General features: G+C 39.2%; 1 protein-coding gene across 1 annotated transcript in view; it reads right to left on the reverse strand.

The window, feature by feature from the left end:
• Positions 1-27,737, reverse strand: part of LOC102284915 (RNA exonuclease 1 homolog) — a 46,058-nt gene that overhangs the window by 14,008 nt on the left and 4,313 nt on the right. The window contains exons 2-10 of the mRNA XM_070375972.1: positions 26,235-27,394; positions 25,630-25,719; positions 23,007-23,136; positions 22,465-22,583; positions 20,435-20,587; positions 7,209-7,305; positions 5,162-5,224; positions 3,649-3,798; positions 1,883-1,996 (exon numbers count right to left, since the gene is read on the reverse strand). Coding sequence (XP_070232073.1) covers positions 1,883-1,996; positions 3,649-3,798; positions 5,162-5,224; positions 7,209-7,305; positions 20,435-20,587; positions 22,465-22,583; positions 23,007-23,136; positions 25,630-25,719; positions 26,235-27,386 — 2,068 coding nt within the window. The 5' untranslated portion in view covers positions 27,387-27,394. The remainder of the gene's footprint in view (positions 1-1,882; positions 1,997-3,648; positions 3,799-5,161; positions 5,225-7,208; positions 7,306-20,434; positions 20,588-22,464; positions 22,584-23,006; positions 23,137-25,629; positions 25,720-26,234; positions 27,395-27,737) is intronic.

Consider the following 27,737-nt stretch of genomic DNA (forward strand, 5'->3'; position numbering starts at 1 on the left):
ATTTATTTTTAACTTTTATTAGAGTACAGTTGCTTTACAGTGTTGGGCTAGCACATCTGCTGTACAGCAAAGTGAATCAGTTATATGTATACATATATCCCCTCTTTTTAGATTTCCTTCCCATTTAGGAAGGAAGGCCTATCTTAGATCATGGGGTTGGGAAAGAACCTTGAGGAGATCATATTTAAGTAGAGACCTAAGGAATGAGATTTGTGATGCTGGAGAAGATTTTTGAGAGTCCCTTGGACAGCAAGGAGATCAAACCAGTCAATCCTAAAGGAAGTCAACCCTGAATATTCATTGGAAGGTCTGGTGCTGAAGCTGAAGCTCCAATATTTTGGCCACCTGATGCAAAGAGCTGACCCACTGGGAAAAAACAAAACAAAACTGATGCTGGGAAAGACTGAGGGCAGGAGGAGAAGGGGCAACAGAGGATGAGATGGTTGGAGGGCATCACCGACTCACTGGACATGAGTGTTAACAAGCTCCAGGAGATAGTAAAGGACAGGAAAGCCTGGTGTGCAGCTGTCCATGGGGTCACAAGATTCGGACATGACTTAGTGACTGATCAACAACAAACGATGAGAGGAAACCAGCTGTGCGAAAGGGACAGGAGACAGCAGGTTAGAAGGTACCTTTCGAGGTGGCCAGTGTGGCATGAAGATAACCATGGAAAGGGTACAAGATCTGGCAGCGGGGTAGAGGTCAAATCTGGCAGGGTTGACAAAGTTACTGAAGAACGTTCATGAAAGCAGAGGAATGAGGTAAACAGAACTGTGATGTAAAAATTATTCTCGGGGTTGCTGGGTGAGAAATAGACTGGGGAGGGGCGGTGAAGACCGGAAAAGGCATAGCAGATGGAGTGAGCCTAGAAGGACGCTGCAGCAGTTTAGGATGGAAGTGAGGGTGGTGTGGTTCTGGCAGGGGCAGCTGGGGGGGTAGGCGCGGCAGAAGAGATGCTTCTGAGGTACAGTAAGTGGGATGTGGCCACTCTGAGATGAGAGGGCTCACCAGGGGATTCCCTGGCGGCCCAGTGGTTAGGACTCAGCTGTGGCCCCAGGGTTTAATCCCCAGTCAGAGAACTAAGATCCCACAAGCCACGTGGCACAAAGAAAAACTCTTGCATTCTAAACAGATGGATGGATAAATAAATAAAAATGTTAAAAGAAAGAGTGTGCCAGAGGGAGATGATGATGACCGTGCCCAGGTTTTTTGGTTCGAGTAGGAAAAATCACCATCTGAGGGGGCTGTTGGGAGTTTACTGTGCTGCAGGGGAAAATGGGGGCCAGGCCGGGGAATCAAGTGTGTGTTCCTTCTCTCTCAGGGCGGGGTGGGGCAAGGAATTGAAGCTATTAGCAACAAAATTACTCTAATGCTGGCCTGTGAGAAGTGGGTAAAGTCAACAGGTAACTGCCTGATATGTATGGTAAGCTCAGGTGTGACTCTTTGTGACCCTATGGACTATAGCCTACCAGGCTCCTCTGTCCATGGGACTCTCCAAGCAAGAATGCTGGAGTGGGTTGCCATTTCCCCTCCTCCAGGGGATCTTCCCAACCCACGGATGGAACCCAAGTCTCTTATGCCTCCTTCATTGGCAGGAGGATTCTTTACTGCTAGCGCCACCTGGCAAGCCCCAGCAGCTTGAATTGAGGTCCTAAAAGGGCAGAAGAGTAGTCACAGACATGCCTCTTGAGCCAGCGAGCTCCAGCTAAGTTAAGAAGTGATGCTCAGAAGTGGGTGTGTACAATGGAAACTTCATAATCAACAGTTTCTCTCTACCAGGTTGTATTTAAAAATACATATTGAAATGAATATCCCACCTTTCTACTGATTTGGCACCGGCTCGGCTTGTCAAATAAATGAAACAGAACCAGATACTCACCTTTATGACTCAACACTCGGCCAAAATGGTAGTGACATTCCTCTGTCCTGCTGTGTCTGCCTGTAGAAGTCACACCGTAGATCTTCCCACATCGACAGCAGGTCTTCCTAGAAGCTAGAACAGGAGAATCGTTCCTGAAAAGATGGCAGGAAAAACGAGGACCTGAGTGCAGGGCCTTGCCTCTGCATTCCTGATCCTGGCATGAGCACAGACTCAGCGTGATCACGAAGTACCAGGGAAAGAACAGGACTGTGTGAAGGAGTGCTTACAGCTGAGCCATCTCCTGCGTCAGGAATGACATGGCTCAGAACAGGCCTTCTCCTGACTCCACAGTCAACCCTCCACCAGGCAGTTGTGGTTGCAGCACCACAACCTGACTGTCACCAGCTTGAATTGTCATCTACTCTAGTACATAGTTGGAGAAGGGAATGGCTTCCTACTCCAGTATTCCTGCCTGGGAATTCCATGGGGCTACAGTCCATGGGGTCGCACAGTCGGACATGACTGAGCGAATTTCACTTTCACTAGTACACAGTAACTCCTGAATTAGGACCCGTGCCTTCCTTTTAGACACGGAGATCTGTTTGTTTAAGTCACTGAGAGTATATCTGGGCTTTTTCACTAGACCCATTTGTTTTAATTTTCTTGCTCATGTTCATGTGACATGTGGGACCTTAGATCCCCAAGCAGGGCTCAAACCCGAACACCCAGCACTGGACGGCCACGGAAGTCCCTGGACCCACTTATGAATACTTGTTTTTCATTAATGACCCTCAAGCTGGCTCTGATGGCGATGATGATGGTGACAACTCTTATGTGAGTGCCTTTTATGAGATTATGAAGCAAGCACTGTGCCAAGCAGCTCAGCTGCACAGTTTTAACGGACTCTCATGAACCCGACGGGGGTAGCGACCGTCATCTCATTATTCAGAGGCTGGGAGGGTCACTTGTGACTGATTCAACATCCCGCCCAGATCTGCCCGACGTCCTCCTTCAGAGTCCAGGTTCTTAACCGTTAAGTGTACTGCCTTCCAATGAGAGGATTTAAAGAGAAGGTAAAACAAATGGTGAAAATAATCCCAAGACACAAGTTCCAAAGACATAAAAGATGAAGATAAATATCTTCTAACCAATGAAAAATATTTATATAAGTGCATTTCAAACTCTGATGGACCTAAGATTTGACAGTTATGTTAATATTAAATACTCCCTTGCTCTCTCTTTTTTGCAAGGGGAGGAAATAGGTATAAATACATTAAGTATGGAGAAAATATTTGGAGAAAATATAAAATAATAGGAGTAATTGTAAGTCTTTTTATAAGAATTCCTAGTGAAAGGGTACGAAGTATACAGAATACAGCACTGCCTACATATGTACAGGGATACATATGAAGCAGAAGCGTCAGTCAGACTCCTTGGGTTCAAATCCTGGTTCTCCCACTTACTTTCTGAGTGAACTCTGAAATAATTTGACCTCCCTAACCCTTAGTTTCCTCACTGGTATAAAGGGAGGTGGTAATAGCACTTACCTGAAAATGGTTACTAAGAAGACTTAGTAAAATTGATTAGGTACATAAAGCACTTAGAGACTCGGAACAAAATGAAACAGAAAAGGGAAATCAAACGAAAGGCAGTTATGTTTCTACCTGCAGTTTAATGATGCTGGCCACAATTCTTGTGTTCATCGGAAAATATCAGAACACTGGGACTCTTATGGCTCCAGTCTCAGTACACAGAAAGGGTAATTTTCAGATCCATATACTTACGATCATTTACACGAGTTTTTGTCATGCCTGGGTTTAAAAGAATACTCCCTGGTTTTTCAGGGTTGGGCTGGGGGTAGTTATTTTCTCGTAACTGTTCTTCAGTTAGAAGGTAGTCTTTAAGATGTCTGTAGAGCATAATTCCTGTGAGTCCTAAGAGAAAAAGAAAAGCCATTCAATACAATTTAAATAGCATTTTTTTCCTTTTTTTAAGAGATGGTAAGGTTAGAGTCTGTCAACCCTTTTGGATATGAAATAGCAGAATTCTGATTAACTTAAGTAAGATGATAGCCTCAAAGAGTCCACGTCTTTGTATCCTTTAACAACAACAACAAATCAATATTGTTCCCTGGACCACGTGATGTCCTAAGCTTTGGGAAGCAGATGGTAAAGTAAGAATTACATCAGTAATAGCTGGTGCATATTAAATACACCAAAACCCATTCTAAGGACACTGATTTAAACTTTACACTAGGGACTTCCTTGGTTGGTCCTGTGCTTAAGACTCTGCACTCTCGGTACAGTGGGTGTGGATTCAATCCCTGGTAGGCGAGACTAGGATCCTGCACGCCTGCCACGAGGCACAGCCAAAAAATGAAAAAAATTAAAAAATGTGGAATCTAAATAAATAAAAATAAACTTTATAGTAACCCAGAATAGCATGTGAACTGACTTCATTTTTACAGATGAGTTAAATGAGGTTCAGAAAAGTCACGACACGTGACCGAGTCACACAGCACAGTTGGCACACCTAGGTTTTCTGGCTTGAAATCTTAACAATTCTTAATATTTACTCAGATAAGAATAGTACAAAAGCTTATAAGCAGGAGATAGTGGGGAAAATGATGACTCTCACAAGGGCAAAAGAGTTCAAGTTCAAAAAGAATCTCTTTCCAACATCAGTAACCCAGTCCCAGATGCCCTCACTCTAATGAACTTTCAAGGTTACTCTATTTCTAAAAACTCTAGCAGAATTTACTAGACACTCTTTAGCAAACTCTTTTAAAAGTTGCTTTAAATCCTTTTGTTATGAAAAGGACTGGGAGATTCTAAAAGCATCAACATTGTTTCAATCCTTACATAGGAGACATTTTTTTAAAGAGAAGCACAGCCATCTGTTTTAATAAAAACACAACCAAATTCAAATATTTTCTCTACCTTCTTTCTTATTCTAAATTCAGATTTTGAAACTGTATTCAGACCTACTGATCGGAATCTGCATTTTTAAGAAGATTTCCAGGTATTCCAATGCAGGTACAATTTGAAAATTTAAGCAGCACTACTTACTAACTAGACATACATTAACTAAAAAAAAAAAAAAAGTTGAGAATTCAACCCAAATATTATTTAAAAGTCCACTTTTTCATCCCCAATTTATACTAATTTTTAAAAAGGATATACATGTACAAAGTATGCAGTTGATCCTTCATAATAATTTAAAAGCTGTAGTAAACCAAATTTACTTTCCCTTTAAAGTCACAATTACAAAGGCGTATCATTATCACAGTAAGCTTACCATTTTTCGTTTCATTCTTTTTCAATCCAGTTGTCTTATTATCGTTATTGCTTCCAGACATATCTAAAACACACAGGATCTTTTCTCCTGAGATGATGAATTACTTTTGTCTACTTCATAAAAACATACAGAACATAAAAATGTCTCTAGTGTAGTAAGATATTTCTTTTCATTTTAAAACATCCAACCAGCCTGTGAGAACAAACATCTTCAGAATCAATTCCAAACTGGGAAAAAGTTAAATCTACTCAACTACTAAAAAGGTCAGGGTATCACATTTGCTAAAATGAATACATTTTGACTCCTGGATAGAGTATGTTTAAATTTGAGCCATTTGAGTAACCAAATGTGTTGGCTGATCTGTATTATAGATTCCATATAAGGGAATGGGTTTTACATCATCATTTACCACAACTGTAACAGCTTGCAAACCATCTCTATTTTCATTGGGAATATTTATACTATGTATTTAGACCTGCATGTTTTATTTCTGTGTGCTATATTTAACATGAGAAAAAGGGAGAAAAGCTAGAATGCCATGAAAATATTAATCTAAGATCTTGTATTTTAATACATGTATTTATGTCTACTTAAAGTACGGTACATTAAAAAAATGCCATAAGGAAATGGTCACTGATGAACAGTTTTTATATTCTTGAGAATGGAATAGCTTTTCAAAGCATGACACAAAACCCAGAAGCCAGAAAGAAGGGATTGACTACATTGTGAAAATAACTTCTATATTATAAAAAAAAAAACTTTATAAATAAGGCTGACACACAAGTGCCAAACTGAAGACAGTATCTGCAGCATAGTAAAAGAGCACACGGAAAAGGCTGTCCCGAATGCACAGAACAATTTAAAAAGTGGACGTGGGGGCAGAAGGATGCCAAGAGCAAATTTATAAAAAGAGAAATAAAGGTGTTCAACTTCATAGTAATTAAAAATACTAAGATAACTGTTTTTTTTTTTTTTTTTTTTACTATATCTTCACACTTTTTGAAACAGGATAAATGAGAAAGTTTGGCAAGATGTAAGGAAAACCATATACTTCATTATTGGTAGGGAAATTAAATGGGCAAACCCTTTCTGGGGTGGTTAACAATATTTACCAATTTTAAACATGCAGACAGACCTTTTCTGCTAGCACAAGCTCAGGTTTAAATAAGGTCACATATATTTATCACAGAGTTTATACTCAAAAAATATGAGCAATCTAACTATCCAAAAGTGTTTGGTTGATCCATATTACAGATTCCATATAATGGAATATTTACAATATAGGTTCTATACAATGTAGAGTTTCATACAGTCCATAGAAAGTATGATATAGATCTAAGTATGAACATGGATTCCAGATTAGCTGACTAAAGACTTTTATGATACCTAAGTAAGAAAAGTGAGACATACTATACATAAAATGATTGTATTCATTAATATTATACACATCTCTGTAGTCATGTAAAGAAGGGTAGGTATGAGAGATCTGGAAGACAGCTGTCTTTGTTTTGTTTTGTTTTAAAAAAGATGCTTTTCTGTATTATTTGAACTCATTGCCATGTATTCTCAATGGGTATCATACTGTTTCCAAAGGAGTAAAATTGGCTCTTGAGGAATGAGAAAAATCTTAGATATCACAATGGTATGTGGCTCTCCAAAACTCCTTAACTGACAAAACATTATCACTCAGTACTTAATTTTACTGGGGAGGTAGAAAAAAATAGGTTTATTAGGCAGACAATAATGATTTTTTAAAGGTTCAGAACTACTCTTCCACATGGAGGTGAGTTATTTTTATATTCAGAAATCAAATATAAATATATCAGTGATAATCTCATCAGTGAGGTTATATTTACACGGCTAATTTCAAATCTAACTGGTTATTTTCAACAACAAAAAGTGCCACCTGCACATTTTACTCCAGAGAATATTTAAAACATACACTTCATTGAATATCTAAAAACAACCCTGCTAATGAAGAAAACACGTTCAGTGTTAGGTGTTAATCACAAGTGTTTATCTTACTATTTAATTGAAAAGAAATTACCTTGGTCTCTCAGCTTCTTAAGAGTATTTATTGCTATGTTCACATACATATTTTGACTGCTACAGTGTTCATAAATGACTTTTTCTTCTGTTTTAGCCTAAATCACAAAGTGAATAACAAAATGAAAATATTAAATCCAAACTCTATGAAGAATAAATGTCATCTGCAACACATGAATAAATATGACAAAATACTTGTCTTACTCAAGGGATGGAGGGAAATGGTGCCACAAATAAAAACAATTTATTTTACATTTTTGTGTTTATATTTTTTGAGAAGAAACAACACTAAATTTAATCCCATGAAGCTAATTCAAGAGCCAGGCACTTATCTTCATAAATTAAAGACCACTGTATTTTTGTAGAGTGTGCATGGTGCAAAGCTTCCTCAATGTCATGAACTCATCTGATTCTCAATGAACAGAGAATCTACTGTAACAGAGACACATACTGTTATAGTGTTCTCATTTAAAAGGCAAGGAAACTAATGCTCAAAGTGACTAAATAACTTGCATAAGATCACACAGCAAAGGAAAGACATGGTCCTCTTTTCATTATCTTTCTTCTATTAGTTACTTTCATAAACCCCTTAATTACTATTTTTATACCATAACTCAATATGACAGGTCAGTAAGAAGGGATGAAGTAAAAGAACCAAGTTCGTGTTAGTTGCTCAGTCATGTCCGACTCTTTGCGACTCCATGGACTGCAGCCCACCAGGCTCTTCTGTCCATGAGATTTTGCAGGCAAGGATACTGGAGTGGGTTGCCATTTCCTTCTCCAGGGGATATTCCCAACCCAGGGATCGAACCCAGGTCTCCTGCACTGCAGGCAGATCCTGTACCGACTGAGCTACAAGGGAAGCCCAATAAATTGTATATTATATTAATACTTTATTGTGTACCTAGTATGTACAGGTTTGGTGTAAATTTGTTAAATGTTTTCTCCTTTAATCTTCATTGTGATTCTACAAGGATCATCAATTTATATGAGGAAATGGAGGCTCAAGAAAAGTCAGTGTCTTGCCTACCACTGCAGAGCTGCAAATTGAATCTACGTGTGCCCAGGGGCCTCAGAAAGGAGTCTCCTCACTACAATAAATCATCACAAAGAGACCACTATGGGGGTTTGGAGAGAGTACCCAAAGACAGGACAGAGATGCTGAAACAGACAAAGCTGGAAGAAAAGGGGTAACGTTTCTCTTAGAGAGGCTCTTCTTTGGTTTCTCTTTGCCATTATTCTTTAACGTACACAGAATCCTAGAGGTGACAGACGTTTGCAATGGCAAGACAAGAACCTTCACAAACTGTCCCACAAAAACAATAAAAATACTGGTGAAATAACTAATCCAACCATTTCAAAACTCTGAAAATTAGATAAAGCCAAATGAAAAACAAACAAACAAAAATTGTCTAAGAGAAACTCTGAACCTCAGTAAGACAGTGTGGACTCCACCATTTTATCTTCAGGCTGTTCCCACTCCCTTTTCTCCCCAGCTTAGTGGCATCACAGCTGCAAAAAAAAAAAAAAAAAAAAGGGAGCCTGGTAGCCAACAGAAAGGACGGACCTCTTTCAGAGCTACATTAAAAGCATCATCCCTAGAGCACAGTCAATATTTTGTATGAACAACCAGCTCTCTGGAAAAATCTCTATTCTCAGGGGGCAGTCAGTATTTGATTTGACACAGAACTCAACTTATTAGAGGAAAAATTAAAAACCTATCCCTCCCGAGTTCAATGTTCAAACTACACACAATTGCAGTCACTTTACATGCTGCTGCTGCTGCTAAGTCGCTTCAGTCGTGTCTGACTCTGTGCGACCCCATAGACGACCTCCCACCAGGCTCCCCCGTCCCTGGGATTCTCTAGGCAAGAACACTGGAGTGGGTTGCCATTTCCTTCTCCAATGCATGAAAGTGAAAAGTGAAAGTGAAGTCACTCAGTTGTGTCCGACTCTTAGCGACCCCATGGACTGCAGCCTACCAGGCTCCTCCATCCATGGGATTTTCCAGGCAAGAGTACTGGAGTGGGGTGCCATTGCCTTCTCCGATTTTATATGCTAACAAGGTAATAATGCTCAAAATCCTTCAAGCTAGGCGTCAACAGTACACGAACCAAGAACCTCCAGATTCAGAAAAGACAGAGGAACTAGAGATCAAACTGCCAACGTCTGTTGGGTCATAGAAAAACCAAGGGAATTCCAGAAAAGCATCTACTTCACTTCACTGACTATGCTAAAGCGTTTGACTGTCTGGATCACAACAGACTGGAAAATTCTGAAAGAGATGAGAATATCAGACCACCTTACCTGCCTCCTGAAAAACCTGTATGCAGGTCAAGAAGCAATAGTTAGAACTGGACATGGAACAACAGACTGGTTCAAAATTGGGAAAGGAGTATATATATTGTCACCCTGGTTATTTAACTTACGTGCAGAGTACATCATGCAAAATGCTGGACTGGATGAAGTTCAAACTAGAATCAAGATTGCTGGGAGAAATATCAATAACGTCAGATAGGCAGATGACACCACCCTCATGGCAGAAAGTGAAGAGGCACTAAAGAGTCTCTTGATGAAAGTGAAAGAGGAGAGTGAAAAAGCTAGCTTAAAACTCAGCATCCAAAAAATTAAGATCATGGCATCCAGTTCCATCACTTCATGGCAAATAGACAGGGAAACAATGAAAACAGTGAAAGACTTTATTTCCTTGGGCTCCAAAATCACTGCGGATGGTGACTGCAGTCATGAAATTAAAAGACGCTTGCTCCCTGGAAGAAAAGCTATGGCCAATCAAGACAGCCTTTTAAAAGGCAGAGACATCACTTTGTCGACAAAGGTCCGTATGGTCAAAACTATAGTTTTTCATGTACGAATGTGAGAGTTGGACCATAAAAAAGGCTGAGAGTCGAAGAATTGATACTTTAAACTGTGGTGTTAGAGAAGACTCTTGAAAGTCCCTTGGACTGCGTGGAGATCAAACCAGTTAATCCTAAGGGAAATCAACCCTGAATATTCACTGGAATGACTCTTACTGAAGCAGAAGCTCCAATTCTTTGGCTACCTGATGCAAAAATCCGACTCACTGGAAAAGACCCTGATGCTGGGAAAGACTGAAGGCAAGAAGAGAATGGGGCGACAGAGTATGAAACGGTTGGATGGCATCATCAACTGAATGGATGTGAGTTTGAACAAACTCAGAGAGATAGTGAAGGACAAGGAAGCCTGGCATGCTGCAGTCCATAGGGTCACAAAGAATCGGACACAACTGAGTGAGTGAACAGCAACAATCCCCTGGAGTATTCTCAAAGCAGTAGCACCTGGGTGGTAACATGGCAGGTACCTAAGGCTAGGATTTCAGTTGGGTAAACAAGAACCTGACCAGAAATGTAAAAGGAAATCTTGGGGAAACTAGAGGACCACGAGAGACTTTGAAAACCTCTGACATATTTCTAGGGCATAAAAGGTGACCCAAGAAAGATTTGGAAAAGAGAAGTTCCCATGAACTCATTCACAGCTGGGCTTGAAACCCTGCACAAAATGGAAGTAAAAGCTAAGACTGTCTTATAAACAAGTTTGAAGGCATGCCTTCTCACAAAGATCCCCTAGGCATTTAAGAAACTTTGCTAAGTCACTGGCTGATAACTAAATTGTGTTGATACAGGGTGAATCCTAAAATTAAAAGTGAAGTGAAAGTCACTCAGTCGTGTCCGACTCTTTGTGACCCCATGGACTACACAGTCCACAGAATTCTCCAGGCCAGAATACTGGAGTGGGTAGCCTATCCTTCTCCAGCAGATCTTCCTGACCCAGGAATCGAACTGGGGTCTACTGTACTGTAGGCAGATTCTTTACCAACTGAGCTATCAGGGAAGCCCAGATTAAAAATAAAAGAATTTTAAAAATGCCACCAGAGAACTTAGTATCCATACACTGGAAACAATATAGAATCTACAAGATTATATCAGAAAAGACAGTAAACAAGTAACAAGCAACAAGAAAAAAATTAACAAAAACCTAGCAAAAAATAAATATCTATCTGATGTTAGATCTATTCCAATACATTATTTAACTGTATAGTTTTCTACAAAAAGTCATGATACATGTAAAGAAGCAGGAAAATATCACAAACAGGGGGGAAAAAAGCAGCCAAGAGAAAATGTTCTTGAGAAAGCCCAAATTTTGGACTTAATAGACACAGACTTTTGGTCTTTTAAAGAAAAAAACAATAAAGGACAGAAATGGTAGAGGCCTAGTAGAAGCTGAAGAGAACAAGAAGAGATGGAAAGAATACACAGAACGGTACAAAAAAAATCTTAACGAACTGGATAACCATGATGGGATGGTCAGTCACCCAGAGCCAGACATTCTGGAGTGGGAAGTGAGGTGGGCCTTAGGAAGCTCCACTGTCCATAACGCAGGTGGATGCAAAGGAATTTCAGTAGAGCTATTCAAAACCCTAAAAGATGATGTTATCGAAGTGCTACACTCAATATGTCAGGAAATCTGGAAGACCCAGAAGTGGCCACAGGACTGAAACCCTGGCCACAGGAAAAGGTCAATCCTCATCCCAATTTCCAAGAAGGGCAGTACTAAAGAATGTTCAAAATCAGATCAGATCAGTCGCTCAGTCATGTCCAACTCTTTGCGACCCCATGAATTGCAGCACGCCAGGCCTCCCTGTCCATCACCAACTCCCGGAGTTCACTCAGACTCACGTCCATCGAGTCAGTGATGCCATTCAGCCATCTCATCCTCTGTCGTCCCCTTCTCCTCCTGCCCCCAATCCCTCCCAGCATCAGACTCTTTTCCAATGAGTCAACTCTTCGCATGAGGTGGCCAAAGTACTGGAGTTTCAGCTTTAGCATCAGTCCTTCCAAAGAAATCCCAGGGCTAATCTCCTTCAGAATGGACTGGTTGGATCTCCTTGCAGTCCAAGGGACTCTCAAGAGTCTTCTCCAACCAGTGGACAATTCCACTCATCTCCTCATGCTTAAAATCTTGCATGCTAAGCTTCAGCATTATGCAAACCAAGAACTTCCAGACATCCAAGCAGGGTTTAGAAAAGGCAGAGGAACCAGAGATCAAATTGTCAACACTCACTGGATCATATAGAACGCTAGGGAGTTTCAGAAAAACATCTACCTCTGTTTCACCGACTATGATAAAGCCTTTGACTGTGTGCATCATAACAAACTGTGGAAATCTCTTACAGAGATGGGAATATCAGACCATCTTACCTGTCTTCTGAGATACTTGTATGTAGGTCAAGAAGCAACAGTCAGAACCCTGTATGGAACAACTGACTGGTTCAAGATTAAGAAAGAAGTACGACAGGGCTGTCTGTTGTCACTCTATTTAACCTATATGCTGAGCACATCATGAGAAATTCCAGGCTGGATGAGTTACAAGCTGGAATCAAGATTGCTGGGAGAAACATCAACAACCTCAGATATGCAGATGATATCACCCTAATGGCAGAAAGTGAAGAGGAACTGAAGAGCCTCTTGATGAGGGTGAAGGAGGAGAGTGAAAGAGCTGGCTGAAAACTGAATATTAAAAAAAACTAAGATCATGGCATTAAGCCCCATCAGTTCATGGCAAATAGAAGGGGAAAATGTGGAAGTAGTGACAGATTTCCTCTTCTGGGGCTTCCAAATCACTGTGAATGGTGACTGTGGCCATGAAATCAGAAGATGATTGCTTCTTGGCAGGAAAGCTATGACAAACCTATAGACAGTATGTTGAAAAGCAGAGACATTACTCTGCTGACAAAGGTCTGTATGACAAGGGCTATGGTCTTCCCAGTGGTCACATATGGTTATGAGAGCTGGACTGTAAAGAAGGCAGAGCACCAAAGAATTGATGCCTTCAAACTGCAGCGCTGGAGAAGACTCCTATGAGTCCCTTGGACAGTGAGGCGATCAAACCAGTCAATCTTAAAGGAAATCAACCCTGAACATTCATTGGAAGGACTGATGCTGAAGCTGAAACTCCAGTATTTTGGTCACCTGATGCTAACAGGCAATTCATTGGAAAAGTCTCTGATGGTGGGAAAGATTGAGGGCAGAAGGAGAAGATGGCATCAGAGGATGAGATGGCTGGATGGCATCACCAATGCAATGGACATGAATTTGGGCCAATTCTGGGATATGGTCAGGGACAGGGAAGCCTGGCGTGCTATGGTCCATGGGGTCACAAAGAACTGGACACAACTGAGAAACTGAGCAACAAAAGACACATACTTTAAATCAGCTATTGTAAATATGTTTAAAAACTAATGGAACAATGTCTAGAGAATTAAAAGAAAGTGTGAAAATGATGTTTCATCAAATAGACAGTACCAATAAAGAGAAATAGAAAAATAATCAAAGTTCTGGTGTTAAAAGGTGCAAAAACTACACAAACAAGTCACTGTAGGGGTTCAACTACAGATGTAAGCTAGCAGAATAAACAGTGACCCTAAAGACAAATCACTAGATTATTCAGTTTGTGGATAAGAAAAAAGAACAAAGAAAAATTAACAGCACGTCAGATGTCTGTGGGACACCATCAAAGAGACCTATATACACATAATGTGAGTTGCACAGAAAAAGAAAGGAGCAGAAAATACTAAAGAAATAATTGTCTTAAACTTCCTGAATATTATGTAAAATATTAATCCATACATCCATGATGCTCAACAAACTGCAAGTAGAATTTACAGAGAGTTACACCTAGACATGCCAGTCAAACTGACCAAAGTCAAAGACAAAAAGAAAATCCTGAAAGTATTAACAGAAAAGTGGCATCATGTTTAAAGAATCCTTGTGAAATGACACCTCTTAAGTGTTGAAAGAAAAAAATTATTAACCAAGAATTCTATATCCAGCTAAACTCTGCTTTACAATGAAGAGGATATTAAGACATTCACAGATAATCCCAGGTGTCACTAGTGGTAAAGAAGCCATCTGCCAATGCAGGACATGTAAGAGACATGGGCTCGATCCCTGGGTCGAGAAGATCCCCTGAAGGGGGACAAGGCAATCCACTTGAGTATTCTTTCCTGGAGAATCCCATGGACAGAGGAGCCTGGTGGGCTACAGCCCATAGGGTCGCAAAGAACTGCACAAAACCGAAGTGAATTAGCACGCACAGATAAACTCTGACGGAATCTGTCACTAGCAGATCTATCTTGCAAGAAATGCTAAAGGGATTCTTTAAGTCTGAAAAGGACGGTAAAAGGTAATTTGAATCCACATGAATAAATGAAGACCACTGGTAAATGTAATTCCACAGGAAAATATACAAAAGAATAAATGTTTTTGTAATATCTAAGAGATGATAAAATAAAGCAAGAATTATAAAATTGAATTATAGGTTTATAATATATGATGCAATATATGACAGTAGTGGTAAAAAGGAATGACAGAAAGGGAGATTTACAAGAGCAATTTTCTGAATACTACTGAAATTAATTAGTTTTAATTTGAACTAGATTGTCAGAAATTAAAATGGTAACTGTAATCCTTACTATAAACAGTAAGAACACAATTCAAAAGATATAATCAAAGAAATGACCTGGGCAATTAACAGTAAACTAGAAAATATTTAACACAAAAGAAAGCAACAATTGTAGAGGAAATAAAAAGAAAAATCACACAGTAAAATCCTATTTTATTAGTTATTAGTCACTGAATTAAATGTAAATAGATTAAACACTCCATTTACATTTGGAAGAATGGGGAAAAATATGAGTCAACTATATGCTGTTTACAAGACACACACTAAACTCAAAGACCAAAGAGGCTGAAAGCAAAAGGAAGCTAATTGAGATACTCTGTAAGCATTAATTCAAAGATATTTGGAGCAGCTACACCAACATCAGACAATATAATCTTTAAAACAGAAGTTGTTACTAGAGACAAAGAAATACATTTTATAATGGTAAGAGGATCAATCCATTGGGAAGACAAAATGATTATAAACATACATGCATCTTATATCAAAACACCAAAATGCACAAAGCAAAACTAACAGAATCGAGTAAACAATAACTCAACAATCAACTGGAAACTTCAATACCACACTTCCAATAATCGATACAAGTCAGAAAACCAAGAAAAAGTGCGATACTTCAACTATGAAGTGATTATACCTCATAGTCATCTATGGAATACTCCACAGGCAAGAAAATACATATACTTCTAAAAAAGTGCATATACTTTTCAAGTACACATATTATATTTTTTAGGGCAGATCATAAAACATTTTCGTAGAGCAGTTAAGTCATAAAACAATCCTCAGTAAATTTAAAAGGACTAATGCCATACAAAGAATGTTCTCCGACCACAACGGTACTATATTACAGACAGCAGAATATTTAAGAAATTCATAAATAAGTGGAAATTAAATTACACATTCCTAAATAACAAACAGATGAAAGAAGAAATAAAAAGGAAAAAATTCTGAGATGAATGAAAATGGAAACACAACATACAACTTATAGGATGCACCTAAAATAATGCTTAGAGTAAAAATAATATTGTAAATGGCTATATTTAAAGATTTCAAATCAGCTACTTTGCCTTCCACCTTAAGAAACTAGAATTTTAATGGGAAACTAAACCCAAAGAAAGCAAAAGGAATCAAATAATAAACACTAGAGTGGAAGTAAAATAAAGAATTAAAGGAGTGGGAGGTAGGAGGGAAGTTCAAGAGACAGGGGACATATATGTACCTATTGATTCAAGTTGATGTATGGCAGAAGCCAACACAATATTATAAGCAACCATCATTCAATTAAAAATAAACTTTAAAAAATAATTAAAAATAGAGACAATCAACAAAACTAAAAGTTGAATTCTTTGAAAAGATCAACCAAATTGATAAAACTTTAGCTAGACTGACCAAAAATGAGAAGACTCAAATTATTAAAATCAATAATGAAAGAAGACATCACTATAGCACTTGCAGAAATAGAGTCATAAAGGAATACTATAAACAACTCTATGGCAATATATTAGAAAATTTAAATGAAACTGAGAAAGGGCATGTACAAAAACCCAACAGCTACTATTGTACTTAATGAAGAAAAACGGAAAGCTTTCCCCCCTTACATGAGGAACTTTAAAAAAGATTAAAACACATGGGAATCAACTCAACAAAGGCACTTCAAGACTTGTACTCTGAAAAAATACAAAAACTGTTGAATTAAAGAAGATCTAAATAAATGTAAAGGCATTTCATGTTCATGGTTCTAAGACTGAATATTGTTAATGGTTGTTGCTAAGTCACTTCAGTCGTGTCCGACTCTGTGCGACCCCATAGACGGCAGCCCACCAGGCTCCCCCGTCCCTGGGATTCTCCAGGCAAGAACACTAGAGTGGGTTGCCATTTCCTTCTCCGATGCATGAAAGTGAAAAGTGAAAGGGAAGTCGCTCAGTCGTGTCCGACTCTTCGTGACCCCATGGACTGCAGCCTACCAGGCTCCTCTGTCCGTGAAATTTTCCAGGCAAGAGTACTGGAGTGGGGTGCCATCGCCTTCTCCACTGTTAATGGTAATACTCCACAAATTGATCTACTGATTGAAAACAACCTCTATCAAAATCGTAACTCGATATTTTTGAGAAATATAAGCTGATCCTAAAAGTTACATGGATAGGCCAGGGACCAAAATGGTGTTGCAAAAGAACAACAAATTTAAAGACCTCACACTTTCAATTTCAATACTTACTACAAAGCTACAGTAATTAAAACTGTATAGTGCTAACATAACAACAGAAATAGAGATCAATGGAATGGAATCATAGAAAAAAATTTATGGTCAGTTCCACTACGTTTCAACAGAAGTGATAAGAAAATTAATTGAGGGAAAAACAATCTTTTGAAAAAGTGATGCTATGAAACCGGATATCCACACTCAAAAGAGTGAAGTTGGACCTCTACCTCGCACATTATGCAAAAATCAATTCTAAACAATCATACACTTAAGTATAAAACTACAACTCTCAATCTCTTAGGAAAAAAAAATTACTTTGTGACTTAGTTATCTTATATAGGATACTAAGACCACAAGAAAAATAAATTCGAATACATCATGGTGAAAAACTTTGTGCTGCAATTGATAACATCAAGAAAGTGAGAAGAAAACCCACAGACAGAACTTTTGCTAATGTTTATCAAAGAGATCTGTATCCAGAATATGTAAAGCGGGCTTCCCTGGTAGCTCAGCTGGTAAAGAATCTATCTGCAATGCAGGAGACTTGGATTCGATCCCTGGGTTGGGAAGATCCCCTGGAGACAGGAACGGCTACCCACTCCAGTATTCTGACCTGGAGAATTCCATGGACTGTATAGTCAGTGGGGTCGCAAAGAGTCGGACATGACTGAGCGACTTTCACTTCACTATCAGTTATAAAGGCCTTTTTCGTATTGATCTGAAATCTGCCTCTTCCTGCATTCACCCATGGTGAATGGTTTTCTAACGTTGCCTTCTTTTCTATTTGTCTTCTGGTTGTGCTGAGTCTTCACTGCTGCATGACTGTTCCTTAGCTGCAGTGGCAGGGGCTACTCTATCATTGTGGTGGCTTCTCTTGTTGCAGGGCTCAGGCTCTAGAGCACAGGCTCAGTAGTTGTGGCACAGGCTTAGTTGCTCTGAGGCACGCGGGATCTTTCTGGATTAGGGGCTGAACTCATGTCTCCTGCATCTGCAGGCGTATTCTTTACCACTGGGCCACCAGGGAAGCCCATTTACAGTGTCTAGAGGGAGGGGGCATATGTATACCTATAGCTGATTCATGTTGATGTATGGCAGAAACCATCACAATATTGTAAAGTAACTATCCTCCAATTAAAAATAAAATTTAATTAAAATAAATAAATAAATAAAAATAACCTCCAGAGTCATCTGAATTTGCCCCAGAGAAGGGCAGCACAAAGCCCAAGTCTAGTGCTCAGACGTGTGTTTAACAGTGTTTTAAATAGAGATTTTAAAATAGAAAGTATTGAAAGACTAGAAATCTGTAAATTCTGAACTTGAATTTCCAAACTGCAATAATCAGATGGAGCTGAGAAGTGTCTGCTTGCCTTTAGATGGGACTCACTCTATCTAGAGCGGGCTTCCCCAGTGGCTCAGTTGTGAAGAATCCGCCTGCCAAGAGACGTGGGTTCAGTCCCTTGGTCTGGAAGATGCCCTCAAGAAGGAAAAAACAACCCACTCCAGTATTCTTGCCTGGGAAGTCCTATGGACAGAGGAACCTGGTGGGCTATAGTCCATGGGTAATGAGAGAGTCAGATTCGACTGAGTGACTAAATAACAGCAACGACTCTATCTAGTAAGATAGAGTCCTCACTTCTCCACACTGGATTTTTTAAAAGTGCATGGGATAGCAACTACAGCTATTGCCACTGATTTGAAAGGTTTCAATTTGGTTAAAAAAAAAAAAAACTGAGTAGCAACTACAGAGAATTCCAGAAAAACATCTACTTCTGCTTTATTGATTACACCAAAGCCTTTGTGTGGATCACAACAAACTGTGGAAAATTCTTCAAGAGATGGGAATATCAGACCACCGTACCTTCCTCCTGAGAAATCTGTATGTAGGACAAGAAGCAACAGTTAAAAATGGACATGGAATAACAGATTGGCTCCAAATCAGGAAAGGAGTACGTCAAGGCTGTATATTGTTACCCTGCTGATTTAACTTATATGCAGAGTGCATCATGTGAAATGCCAGGCTGGATGAAGCACAAGCTGAAATCAAGATTGCTGGGAGAAATATCAACAACCTCAGATATGCAGATGACACCACCCTTATGGCAGAAAGTGAAGAACTAAAAAGCCTCTTGATGAAAGTGAAAGAGGAGAGTTAAAAAGCTAGCTTAAAAGTCAACATTCAAAAAACAAAGATCATGGCATCTGGTCCCATCATTTCATGGCAAATAGATGGAGAAACAATGGAAACAGTGATAGACTTTATCTTCTTGGGCTCTAAAATCACTGCAGATGGTGACTGAGGTCATGAAATTAAAAGACACGTGCTCCATGGAAGAAAAGCTTTGACTAACCTAGACAGTATATTTAAAAGCAGAGACATTACTTTGCTGACAAAGGTCTGTAAAGTGAAAGCTATGGTTTTTCCAGTGGTCATGTATGGATGTGAGAGTTGGACCATAAAGAAAGCTGAGCGCTAAAGAATTGATGCTTTTGAACTGTGGTGTTGGAGAAGACTCTTGAGAGTCCCTTGGACTGCAAGGAAATCAAGCCAGTTAATCCTAAAAGAAATCAGTCCTGAATAGTCATTGGAAGGACTGATGCTGAAGCTGAAACTCCAATACTTTGGCCACCTGATGTGAAAAGAACTGACTCATTGGAAAAGACCCTGATGCTAGGAAAGACTGAAGGCAGGAGAAGGGGGCGACAGAGAATGAGATGGTTGGATGGCATCACTGACTCTGTGGAAGTGAGTTTGAGGAAACTCTGGGAGTTGGTGATGGACAGGGAAGCCTGGCATGCTGCAGTCATGTCCACAAAAAGTTGGACATGACTGAGCAACTGAAGTGAACTGACTGAACTACAAACACAGGTGCTGCAAGAAGCCAGGCATGGCGTATAAATGCGCACAGCAGGCGTATGTAATAGGGAGTGGTGACGACTGGCTCACCAGACGGTATATAAAGTCAGGAGACACAACTCGGATTAATATACTACTGGCCTAGATAGGAATTCACGGATGAAGACAGTTTTTAATCATTAAAAGTTACCAGAGTACTTTTTACAACGCTCCCAGGTGGCACTAGTGGTAAAGAACCTGCCTGCAACGCAGGAGACTTAAGGGACGCAGGTTCAATCCCTGGGTTGGGAAGAGCCCCTGGGGGAGGAGGGCAACGCACTCCAGTCTTGCCTGGAGAAGCCCATGGACAGAGAAGCCTGGCGGGCTATAGTCCATGGGATTGCAAGGGGTCAGACATGACTGAAGTGACTTAGCACGCACGCAAAGACCAGAGAAGCCATTCAAGACAGAGGGAAAACCCAGGCCCACAGCCTGGCTTCAATACCTGTGGCGGATTCATTTTGATATTTGGCAAAACTAATACTATTATGTAAAGTTTAAAAATAAAATAAAATTAAAAAAAAAAAAAAGCAGTGGAGATAAACTTAATAAATTTCTTTGGTAATTGTGCCCTACGAGTTCATTCAGTATAATTGTGTGTGTGTGTGTGTTTTCAGATATATTATGTAGTACTGACCTTCTTAAATGCCTCATCCTCTGTTTTATAAACTTTCAAATACTTGTCAAAGAAGAGGTTGACATAACACCGTCTTACTTCATCAGGGACTTTGGGTGCGGATTCTGATGCTCCTAAAGCCTGCTTCCGATGGCCACCTCGTATTTCACCATCCTGATAAATATAAAATCACTGATTAGAGGAAAAAAGAATACGTGTGTTTTCTGTTTAACATTCCAACCATGTGTCTAGGGGTAAAGGTATCTTAGGTGAGCTTTATGTCAAAATTAAATTTGAAAATTATTCCAAGTTTTAAACTCATTAAAAGTAGAATAAAGGCAAGGTATAAATCATCTATACTCACAAAAGAGGAAATGGGATGGCTGCCTATACATCCACCATTTTTATTTAAACTTTTTATTTTGTAATGGAGTAGAGCCGATTATGGAGAATGGCAACCCACTCTGGTATTTTTGCCTGCGAAATCCTGTGGACAGAGGAGTCTGGCAGGCTACAGTCCATGGGGTCGCAAAGAGTCAGGCATTGACTGAACAGAGCCGATTAACAACGTGAGAGTTTCAGGTGTGTCCACCATTATTAAGGCTGATCTGATTACCCATCTATCTGCTGCTTCCGCATCCAGATGAGGTCCTCAGATCAGCTTCTGAGGTGGAAGGGGGGTAGTTTACCATTCTTAAAACAAATATATATATCCTAATGCCTTTCAGTTACCATTGCATTGAGAAAAATGTTTGGACTTAAAATTTATGAAAGATCCATGCATATTCAATATTGAAATGACCACAACTAGGGGCTTCCCTGGTGGCTCAGTGGTAAAGAACACACTTGCAGTGCAAGAGACACAGGTTCGATCCCTGATCCAGGAAGATCCCACGTGCTGTGGAGCAACTAAGCCTAGGCACCACAACTGTTAAGCCCGAGCTCTAGAGCCCACATGCCACAACTCCTGAAGCCCGCGCACCTGGAGCCCAAGTTCTGCAACAAGAGGAACCACTGCAATGAAAAGCCTGCCCACCGCAGCTAGAGAGAAGCTCCTGCTCACCGCAACTAGAGAAGAGCTCATGCAGCAACAAAGCCCCAGCCCGGACAAAAATAAATAAATAAAAATTCAAATGATCCCAGCCAGAAACGAGGTGAGCATTCCTTCTGAAGGACTTTAAGAGACTGTGGGAATTCGAGGATGAGTTAAACTACCTCACTTTCAGGGAGGGGGAAAGCCTTAAAACTTGACAGTTCCCTGACAAGGAATACTTGGTAAAAAAAAAAAAAATCACTGCCACAAGTAAGGGAAAATGACTAAAGATGTAAGGCTGTACTATCTTATTACTTGTGGGCATTATTTTCTGAAGGTCTGTCTCTCTCTGTCCCATACCCCGGTCTCTCTCACATACTTATATACACCCCTCACTTCCTGTGCCTTGAAAGGCATATTCCAATGTCCATCTCTGCTCTGAAAAAAATCTGAGATGGCTTAAATTAATCATAGCTATAGACGTAAGGTGCTTCCGAGGTGGCTCCGTGGTAAAGAATCCACCTGCCAAAACTTGGGGGGTTTGATCCCTGGGTTGGGAGGATCCCCTGGAGCAAGAAATGGCAACCCACTCTGGCATTCTTGCCTGGGAAATCCCATGGACAGAGGAGCCTGAAGGACTACGGTCTATAGTGTCACAAAGAGTCAGACATGTCTGAGCAACTGAGCACGCATACAGGTCTGAAAAATACATGCCTAACATTTCCAAGGATGCATGTGTGCACATTCAGTTTCTCGGTCGTGTACGACTCTTTGCAATCCCATGGAATGTAGCCTGCCAGGAAAACCAAATTAACTGAAAGTGACAAATAGGCATAAATAACTCTATTTAAGGGTCACCAAAAAGGTTGAAATTTCTCTTCAGGAGGTTTGGCATTTATCTGAATTAGAGATTTTCGAGAGAGAAGAATACAGCCACCCTCTAAGGGGATCAATATGTGGGCAGGATTAGACAGTTATTAGAGATAAAGCTCTGGTCCTCAGACTGAGTTTATAGTACCTTAACAGGAAAAGAAGCAATAGTTTTCACAGGAATGTGTGATCTGTTTGGCTTTGCAACTGGATTTTCCTTTGAAGGAACTACATCCTCATGAAGGCTGCTTGATGTACATGAATTTTCTAAGAGGTTCAAAACGAATGGGAGAAAAAGGAAAATGTATATTTTAATGTCATTAGTCTCAGATGATTTGAGTTTATTTTATCAACTCAGAATTTCACAATGTTTTGCTTATAGGCTTGAGATATTAATATATATTCTTCCCTTGAAGAAAAAAAAAATGCAAACACAAAAGGATTCCAAGTGACCAACTCCAGGATAACCTAGAAGAGCAAATTTAATTTATAAAGCAACTTCCCTCATGTAAGAATGCATGCAAAATGACTATTTATTGCCTAACATATAAACATCATGCTAATCATATTATTTCATGTAAAGCTTTATGTGATATAATTGGTAATATATGGACTTTATAGAAAATGTTTTTTAAAATAAAGTAAAATTTCATTTATTAAATAATTGGCTAAACAAAGCTTTTCTCATACCTCCTAAGGCTTTCCTCTGGCTCTGAGAGGCTGGACATACAAAGGTATTTTTCTTCTGTTCTGAAGTGGCAGGATCAAAAGCCTGCCCGTCCTTAACGGCAGTCATCATCTGCACTACTTGTTGTTGGGTCTGAAAGATCCCAGTGCGACTAATTAGTAACAAGATTATCCCCCGAACAGACTAGTCATCTGTTTTCAGGTTGATACCAATAAACATCAACATAATACAAAAGAAAACTGATTTTAAAAATTGATAAGATGGATAATTTCAAGTTCCTCTTCGCACAAAAGCTCTTTGGAAATGCCTACATTTATGATACTACATGGGCTTCCCAGGTGGCTCAGTGGTAAAGAACCCGGTCTGCCAATGCAGGAGACCCAGGTTCGATCCTTGGGTTAGGAAGATCTCCTGGAGAAGGGAATGGCAACCCACTCCAGTGTTCTTGCCTGGAGAATGCCATGGACAGAGAAGCCTGGACAGAGTGCTGGGGTTGCAAAGAGCTGGACATGACTAAGCGAACATGCATGAATAATACTGTATGTGCTCTAATACACACATAACTGGAGTATACCCCAAAATAAATTGAAATAATAAAACTGAACAACTATTTAAGCATATAAGAAATTTTTCTTGAAATAAGAAAGAAAATATAATCTTATAAGAAAAAGATACTTTGTCTGCAGGTTTAAGTGTTAATAAGACATTCTACTCAAGTTACTGGAATTCAAACTTAAGAAGAGAATCCTCTAGGTAGCCAGGCAAACGCATCAGGTGACCCACGCTGGGAGTGATAGCAAAGTAGCATCAGACTCCTCCACAGCAATGTTCATTACTAGAAGGGAACATATCACAAAATGTTCAGCTTCACCAGTAATCAAAGAAATGTAATACAAAATAAGGAAATAAAATCTCACTCAGATTTACAGGTTTAAAAAAAAAACAATATCCACTTTCTGTAAGGTTTGTGGGGAGGGAACTCTGAACACTGTAGGACTGTAAACTGTCACAACCCTTCTAGAAGGCAAAACAGCAAAATATTTTTTAAACGATAAATTTATCTTTTGTCCAGTTACTTCCATGTGTAAGAATTTACTTTTTAAAAAAGTCACTGATGAAACCAACAATCATTTAAATTAAGAATTTGGAAAGATACTATATAGCACAGTAAAATGAAAACTATAAATATCACAACATTTGCAATGAACAGGAAACAAGATTAGCCTCTAGCAAAACTTTTTTCATAAGACAGAAGGGGAGTGAAACTAGTTTAGTAAATATCTATAATATCTGGCTCTGGGATAGGCAGGCATTCACTACTTCCAGTTCATGGACATGGAAATGAAGCACAAAGAAATTAAATATTTGTTCAAGGACATTCAACTCTTCTGAGAACTGGAATTTGAGCTGTTACCTGCGACTTAGAAGCATAAATTCTTTTTATGACATGCAAAAGATTCTACTGTGAGTATATACCAAGTACAAGTAATACAGAGATGAGTGCAGAGAAAGTTTGCGTTAAATAACATTTTTACATCTCATAAAAGAACTTAAACATTTATAATATAAATTTATAAGAGGTTCAAATTACTTTTGAAAACAGTCAAGTCCCTTTACTCACTCTAGTTAGATTCGATAAGAGTCTGGCAAACAAGGGGTTAGAGAATACCAAACCACTGCTCCTACTACAGGCATCTCACAACAGCTGCATAAGTCAATACATAACCTTGCGATGTGTGTGTTTCTGTTTAAAAATACTTCATTTAGTAGACTGCTGATTAATATTGAATTTGTGGTCAATAGCACTAATAACTCATGCCTGAACAAAGTTGTTTTAACACACATTTTCTCTGTCAGGCACAGTGCAATCTTCTTGCTCCAAGGAACAGAGGACAGGACTCCACCTGGAGACCATTTTAAATAACAAAATCACCAACAAAGCACACAAAAATGCAGAAAATATGGCACTAAATAGACTCAGATAAGATTAACAGTATGACCACTGGACAAGAAGGCCGTGTTCCAGTGTTTAGTCTTAGCTGGGAATGTGTATGTCAGGGAATTCAATTTTTTTTTTTTTTTGCCACTGTGTGTGTCTACCTGCCACCGCTGCCAAGTCGCTTCAGTCGTGTCTGACTCTGTGCGACCCCACGGACTGCAGCCTACCAGGTTTCTCCATCCATGGGATTCTCCAGGCAAGAACACTGGAGTGGGTTACCATATCCTTCTCCAGTGTGTATCTACAGAGGACCACAGAAGCATCAGTATTGATTTTAAAGATACAAATTCATTTTACTGAATAGATGAATCTGCAAAAACAGAATCTGAAAATAATGAGGATTGACCATATTAATTCATAGTTCAAAGGTTATACAAAAACAATATACCTGCTTTTAATGAAAATGTTAGATAATGGGGAAAAAAGGAAGGTTTTGAAAAACTCTTACAAGTAGGCAGTGTATTTGTTGACTGCCCGCTTGTGCCCCCTAGTGGATAAAAGGTAACAAGTACTAGAATACACTTGAGCTTGAAATGACAATGTAACTTTATATTAAGTGCAGCGAGAAAGCCAGAGGGAGGGAGGGAGGGAGGGATGGGGACAGAAAGAGAAACAAAATGACTCACCTCAACCTTGGCAGTGTGTGCAATTCTCCTTTTTGGTCCAGAAATGTTTTGGTAATACAGCATATCTAATTCCATTTGCTTTCCTGAAGCCTAGTGGGAAAACGATAAGAGTTATCCAATTTCAGTGTAGTAAAAGCAAATTTATTGTTTCCTGAAGAGCCACAGAAATCCAAAATGCAAAACACTGGGCAAATTATTAAAAAATAATTCACAAAAAATAACTTATTTTGGATAATTTGACATGCACAGATATTCCTATAAAAGATTCCTTTGACAAATCAGCTATCAGTTACTGTACATAATACCATGGCCTCTGGAAACTGTCAAGCTTGCAAGATGTAATGGCTGGCCACTTACCAAGGTTTAGCCTTGTCATTCTAATACATTATTAATTATAATATTATAAATATATTTCATTATTATTTTTATTAAATAAATGTTATTTAAATTAAAATTTTATTTTTATTATAGTATCTTAATTTTAATATTAGAAATATATAATAGATGGTACATATATTTTATAAAGTTTAGAATATAGAGAATATGTATTTAAGGGAAACGCTTTTAGATTTAGGAAAAGGATTAAAAAAATAAAAGTGACCAACCTGTTTAGCAGTCTCTCCCTCATGATCTTGGCTTTGTGTGAACTCACTGAAAATTCGAAGACATTTCTTCGTAGTGTCAGAGTCAGAGGGAGTGTCATTTCCAGTATATTCCTTATCTAAACCAAATTCAACTAACCTGCTGTCTTCAAAAATAGTCAAGTCTTGACTATCGTCTGGTGCTGTCAGAACTTTGTCTTTCAAGTGATCGTCTGAATAAGAGAATTGGAGTTGGCTTGGTGAAGATAGCCATTCGGTCTCTTCTTTTTGAGTATCATCAGTTTTTACATGTCTTGTCCTCTTTGGATACCTTTCACTATGACTTCCTGTCTGGATTTCTTTGTGCCTGGGAGGGGCATAAGATATATTTTCTCCTGAAATGCAAACATGCATCTTCTCACCACCAAAGCTTCCCATCTTAGAAATGTGGTTTTGATCACCACACGTGTTTATCTTAGTTTTAGCATCTAGTGAGGTTTTCATGAGTGATCTTGATAGTTCTAGCTTGTTACTGTCATCTTCTCTGTGTGCGGTTAGTTGGGTTTCACCTGTTTTTTCCTCTTCTATGCCACTGATCTGAAGATTTCTTTCCTCCGGAGGCACTACCTGTATCCTTTCCTCCATATTCTGATATTTAAAGCCTCTAAAGCGTTTAGATTTCCTAGAAACAGGAATGATTGGAGGTACATCCATTACAAGGTCATCTTCATCAGAATCTTGAAGATTTATTTTAATTCTTATGGGTGAAACATAAGGTCTTTGACTCTCCAGGGACTTGTGGCAATTTTTACCCACAGATTTTTTCCAGAAGGGCTGTCTGTCAGTCTCACCCTGCCTGCCTTTAGATGCTCCAAGCAGTGCTACGGAGTAATTGAGCAAGGGATCATATTCAAGGTCAGTTGCTGGACATGTGTGGTCCATCATGTACTTTGTAGGCTGACTCTCTTTGTTTTTTGATGGTTCATTCCACTTTTCTTGTGGGAGCAGGCTGTTTTCAGGAAAACCTTGTTTCACATTTGTGTCACTCAAGGAGACCATGGGACTTTGCGATAGCTCTTCAAGCGCTAATGTAAACTTGGGGAGCATCTTCTGCTTTTCTTCAACTTCAGTCTTGACTGACTTGATTTCTTTGTCGATTCTTTCCAATTGTTCCATAGTTGTGCCTAGAGTTGTTAATGTGAGATAAGTTTATCTTTAAACATCACTCAAGATGAAGTGCAGACTCCAAAATATCCTGGACAAAGAGCTTCCTATCACAGGGACAGTAACTTTCCCAAACCCAGCCTTAAACACAGGGAGGGGCTGACGAACAGGTCAGTTCTTGGAATGAGAAGGACAATGAAAATCACTGATTAAGTCTTTCAAATTCTAGCTCATTCCTATGACTGATTAAAATATTCACGTCTTATTACCAGCATAGCTACACATCTGTGTGACAGGTCATGCCTATACATATTAAACTGTGTCAAATGTGACATGGTTTAGATATATATTATTTACCTTATT

Source organism: Bos mutus, chromosome 8 (assembly GCF_027580195.1).
Source record: "Bos mutus isolate GX-2022 chromosome 8, NWIPB_WYAK_1.1, whole genome shotgun sequence".
In the NCBI taxonomy this organism is placed as follows: Eukaryota; Metazoa; Chordata; class Mammalia; order Artiodactyla; family Bovidae; genus Bos; species Bos mutus.